We start from the raw sequence: 5,306 nt of genomic DNA, 5'->3' as shown, positions 1-5,306 counted from the left end.
GAGAGGGAAACATCAGTGTGTGGTTGCCTCTTGAGCACCCCTCACTGGGAACCTGGCCCACAAACCAGGCATTTGCCCTAAGAATTGAACCAGTGATCCTTTAGTTTACAGGCTGGCACTTAATCCACTGAGCCACACCAGCCAGGGGAGACTTTATTATAAGACAGAACTCCTTTCATAGTTGTTGGTGAAATTAGGAGGTTTGGAGGTAGGCAAGAGCAGGAAGAAAATCTGGAAGCCAGCTAGTAGGAGAGGTGGAAGAGAAATAAGATACCCTGTGGGAGGTTTGTGGCTGAGGGAGGTAGTAGGGTTTCTCTTACAGGGAAGTGAGCAGAGAAAGAGGTTTTGTTTGTGTGTCAAGGGAAGTTAGGTAAGAATTCAAAAGGATTTGAAGGGGGAGCTGATATCTGAGTTCTGAGAAGAGTTTGTCTTGCTAAGGCATCATTCACCTAACAGAGCTTCAATGCTGCTTCTTCTGCTCCTGCTTTTCAAGAAAATTCTTTGCCATGGGCCAAGCACAATGGGTAAGAAGAATCCCAGTAGACAAATATTTGTGGTTGGGCATAGTAGGGTGCATGAAAAGTTCTGGGGAGAATCTGGGAGCAAGGAGTAATGCTCCTACTAGGTGCCCTTGAAATCTGTGTGACAGTTTAGTTCCAGGCAATGCATCCTTGACCCCAGTCTCAGCTTCTTTCTCTGATTTGGGGGAGGAGGGGCTGAATCAGGGAGAAGGGGATATGGAAATATGTGCAAACTCTGTAACTATCTCCATTTTTCTTTTTGTATATGGTCCTGTTCTCTCCTTCTTTCACCCTCTCTCAATTGTCATTTCTTTGTCTCTCAGCTACCCAAGTTCTAGGACCCCATCACCTAGCAGCAGCAGAAGAGCCCCTCTCCTTTCGCGTGCTCCAGATCTTCTCCTTTGCTAACCACAGCTGGGCACAAACCCAGGCCTCAGGCTGGCTGGGCGAGTTGCAGACTCATCGCTGGGACAGTGTTTTGGGCACCATCCACTTTCTATGGCCCTGGTCCCAGGGTAGTTTTAGCAAGGAAGAATTGAAGAACCTGCAATACCTATTGCAGTTGTACTTCCATAGTTTCCCTCAGGAAGTTCAGGCATTTTCCAGTCAGTTTCAGTTTGAATGTGAGTATGCTTTTTCAAGCTGATATTTGCCTGGGGTTCTGATCAGGGGAAGATGGTATATGGGTTCTGACCATCTTTCAACCTTCCTGACATTTTTCTTTCTCCTCTGGTTCACTTTCTCCACTTTGCTTCATCCTTCACAAACATTCTCACTCTACCTCCACCCCACCACATACACAGAAAGACTTACATGTACACATCTCTTCACATTCTTAAACATACCCTCATATGCTGGCTCCTTGAAATAGTTTTCTCTTTTTGATGCTCTTTCCTTCATCCTTGGCCTTATACTCAGGCTTTCAACACCAGAATCTTGCTCTTCTTTCTCCTTACCCTGATTGTTCCGGTGGCCTACCTAACCAGTACCTAACCACTCTCATGTGAGTTCTTCTTGACTTGTCCACTGTGTTTCTAATAGTCTTCTCATTGAGCCCCTTTGAATCAGTTGTTTCAATATACCTTTATTATTTTCACATTTTCTCCCCACAAATTTCTTCTTCTTTTTCCATCCAAACTCTAGTCTTCCATGGGACTAGAACTTTTTTCTTTGTATCCCTTTACTTTCTAGATTGTTTACTTTCTTTCCCTATAATTCTTTTTTATATTGACTCTTTTTTTCTTGTCCATCCCCAGATCCCTTTGAGCTCCAGATATCATTTGGCTGTAGAATGCGTTCTGGGAAGGCTTCAGAAAACTTCTTAAATGGGGCATACCAAGGATCAGATTTCCTGAGTTTCCAAGGAAATTTCTGGAAGCCATCTCCAGGAGCAGGGAGTCAGGCTCAGAAAGTTTGTAAAGTGCTTAATCGCTACCGAGTTATTAAAGAAATTGTTCAGATCCTTCTCATTGACACCTGCCCTCGATATCTAGTAGGCCTCCTTGAAGCAGGGAAGTCAGAACTGGAACGACAAGGTGAGCCAAACTTTTTCTACCCTTATATTTTTATATTCTTGTATTTGAGTTTTTCACTCTTTATCACCCCTTTGAAGCCCATAATAAAACCCAGGGCTAGAGGATGGGTTAGGGTTTAGGACTGTTTCCAAGACAAGTGATTATTCCAACTACTAAGGTATCCAAGTCACTAAGCTATGGCTTAGGATGCCCTCTTAAATTCCATTTTTCTCCCCTTCTTCTTTCCAGTGAGGCCAGAAGTGTGGTTGTCCAAGGGCTCTAGTCCTGGTCCTGGACGTCTGCTACTGGTGTGCCACGTTTCTGGCTTTCATCCAAAACCTGTATGGGTGATGTGGATGCGGGGTGAACAGGAGCAGCTGAGCACTCAGCGAAGTGAACTCTTGCCCAATTCTGACAGAACATGGTATCTTCGAGTAACCCTGAATGTGGCAGCTGGAGAGGCAGCTGGCCTGACTTGCCGAGTGAAACACAGCAGCTTGAGAGGCCATGATATAATCATTCAGTGGGGTGAGAAAGAACAAGGGCCCAGATGGGAAATGATAATCTTCTCATAATTTCAGGGTGAAATGGATAGGAATGATATACACCAGAGTATAAAAGTGGGAAAATATAAATAAAGAAGATAAAGAGTGATAGCAATTAAATTTTTTTGAAAAACCCACAGAAGTAGATGATTAGAAATACTAAAGAGGAAAAAAAGGTATAATTATTTCGCAAAAAAAAAAAAAAGAGATGAGGTGAGGTCAGGGACATAGGAAGAATTGAAATGAAGATTCTAGAAAATACAGAAAAAAACTATTGGAATTTCTCTCTCCTATAAAAAGAGAAACATTAACTGAGGTAGAATAGAGAGTACTTCATAGATTGACATTCTTATTTTATCCCCAACCAGATGGATACCCCATCCTGCTGATATGTATCTGTTTGGCTGTATTAGTTACCCTGGTTATCTTGGTTTTGTTTGACTCGTGGTTTAAAAAGCAAAGGTGAGACTTTTCTTGTTCTGTTTCTTCAACTACTTATGAACTAATTGTATTAATTGTACTTAACTGATTGTATTTTTCCCTATTGTTTTTCTTTTTTACCTTTTTCTGTCTAATTTTCCTTCTTTTATATCAAGCTCTTCTTCTCTTCCCACAGCTCAAATCAGAACATCTCCTCTCCTCATGTACTCAACTCTGCTTTTCCCACAGAAGCCAATATCCAAGAACCCAGGAGTTCAGGAAGTTTTCTCTGCTTGGCACAGAAATCTTGGATCAAGAATAGATTCTTAAAGAAATGAAAGATAAGCCTAGATCAACTCTAATGACATTTGTTCCACTTTATACATAAGATGTTTGCCTACTTCTTGTTAAATATGGTTTATACAAATAAACAAAATGCGATTTTGTTAAAACATCTTATTCTGGCAGAGATTCTGACTCTGATTTGGAAGAGTTTCATAAACCTGTCTCCCTCCCCCATCTTGTGACAATCTCTTTTCTGCTTTGGCCATATGTTCATTTATCCTTCAAACTCAAACTCAGAGTCCCGTTTCTCATGGAAGCTTCTCTGGATTACTTAATTTAAATCTCAAGACAAGTACTATATGATTCCACTTATATGTGAAATCTAAAAAACAAAATAGAAACAGATTCATAAATACAGAGAACAGACAGACAGTTGTCAGAGGGGAGGGAGGTTTGGGAGCTGGGTGAAAAGGTGAAGGATTAAGCAAAAGAAAAAAAACCTCATAGAAACAGTTAATAGTATAGTGATTACCAGAAGGAGAGGGATTTGGAGGGAAGTAGAATGGAGGGTAATGATGTTAGAAGAAGATTTGATTTAGGCTAGTCAATGCACAATACAACATTTAGATGGTGTCTTAAAGAATTGTACACCTGAAACTATATAATTTTATTAACCAATGTGACCTTAATAAATTCAATAATAAAAGAAATAAAAATTCTGTAACTACAAAGAAAGAAAATATCTCTTGTATGTTCTTCAAATTGTACTAATCTCCCTAAATGCATTATTTATTTGTACTCTGAACACTGTTATTTGGGGTTTTGCTCTTTTTTTTCTTTTTAAATATCAGTTTCTTAAAGGCAGAATTTTGAGTTTATATTTGTATTCATGATGAAAACCATAACCTGAATTCAGGGCCAGCTTGATGGGCATTTGACCTGTTTAGCTGTTGCCATCTTGAAATTCTTAGTAATTTTTGAATGAAATATTGCATTTTAATTTCATACTGACCCCACAAATTCTGTAGCTGGTTCTGTCTGAATATGATGTATTTTAATTATTCTGAAAAAAATAAATAAATTTAAAATAAATTTAAATTTATTGTCAAATTAATTCATTCCCTCTTTGACATATCTGCATCTTTGGCTGTTATTATTAAAATGTCTTATTTCTCCTTTTTTCACTCACCAGAGGTGAAGAGGCAGAAAAACGCTTCAGACTTATAGTGACTGGTGTTTGTACATCTTTAGAGATATTTCGAATATAATGATATATGAGAAATCTTCTGTCAAAATGAGAATGGTGTTAGACTGGCATTTCCATTTCTCTGAGATTGTGCATGTGTGTATATTAGTAGATAAGCATATTCAGGGGAGAAATTAATATTTTGAGAAATTTGGAAGAAGAAGTGGGGATTGGGGATAATTTTAATTGGCAGAGCCAAGGCAATGAAGGAAAGAGTGATTGGATGCCTGCCAAGATATATGTTTATTTTTCTTTACTATTTTGGTATGTTATTATATTATCATTACTATTTATAGTTTGTTTTCCTCTTACATTTTATATAAAATTTTTAATTATTTAATTATTTTAATGGAGGTACATTTGAGCCTGTTGGAGAGCAGAAAGCTGTTAAGATGCAGTTTATACTGATGTCCAACCAACACCTTCCTTTGAATGTGGTAATTGACAAGATTGGTAATTTCTTTTTTTAAAGATTTTATTTATTTATCTTTTAGAGGGGAAGAAAAGGAGAGAAGGGGAGAAGTATTGATGTATAGTTGCCTCTTGTGCATCCCCTGCTGGGAATTGGCCTGCAACTGAGGCATGTGCTCTGACTGGGAATCTAACTACAATCCTTTGGTTTGCAGGCCCGCACTCAATCCACTGAGCTACACCAGACAGGCAGATTGGTAGATTTCTTAGTGAAAGTTTCTATTTTCCAGTTAGCAGATACTTCCATGACCACTTACCAAGGCTGTACTCTTAACCATGAGCAAAGTTTAGGGGCTAACTGTTC

General features: G+C 38.8%; 1 protein-coding gene across 1 annotated transcript; it reads left to right on the top strand.

Annotated features, from left to right (window-relative positions):
* The first annotated feature begins 273 nt into the window (after positions 1–273).
* On the top strand, positions 274–4,363 carry CD1E (CD1e molecule). Its single transcript, XM_037163849.2, is given in 7 exon segments — positions 274–524; positions 845–1,144; positions 1,778–2,056; positions 2,285–2,563; positions 2,949–3,042; positions 3,197–3,227; positions 3,229–4,363. Coding segments are annotated over 7 exon segments (1,146 nt in total). The 5' UTR covers positions 274–463; the 3' UTR covers positions 3,331–4,363.
* Positions 4,364–5,306: the final 943 nt, after the last annotated feature.

This window comes from Artibeus jamaicensis, unplaced genomic scaffold (genome assembly GCF_021234435.1).
Source record: "Artibeus jamaicensis isolate MK-2021 breed Jamaican fruit bat unplaced genomic scaffold, CSHL_Jam_final contig_475, whole genome shotgun sequence".
Lineage (NCBI taxonomy): Eukaryota > Metazoa > Chordata > Mammalia > Chiroptera > Phyllostomidae > Artibeus > Artibeus jamaicensis.
This window is presented reverse-complemented; position numbering and strand designations above follow the sequence as displayed.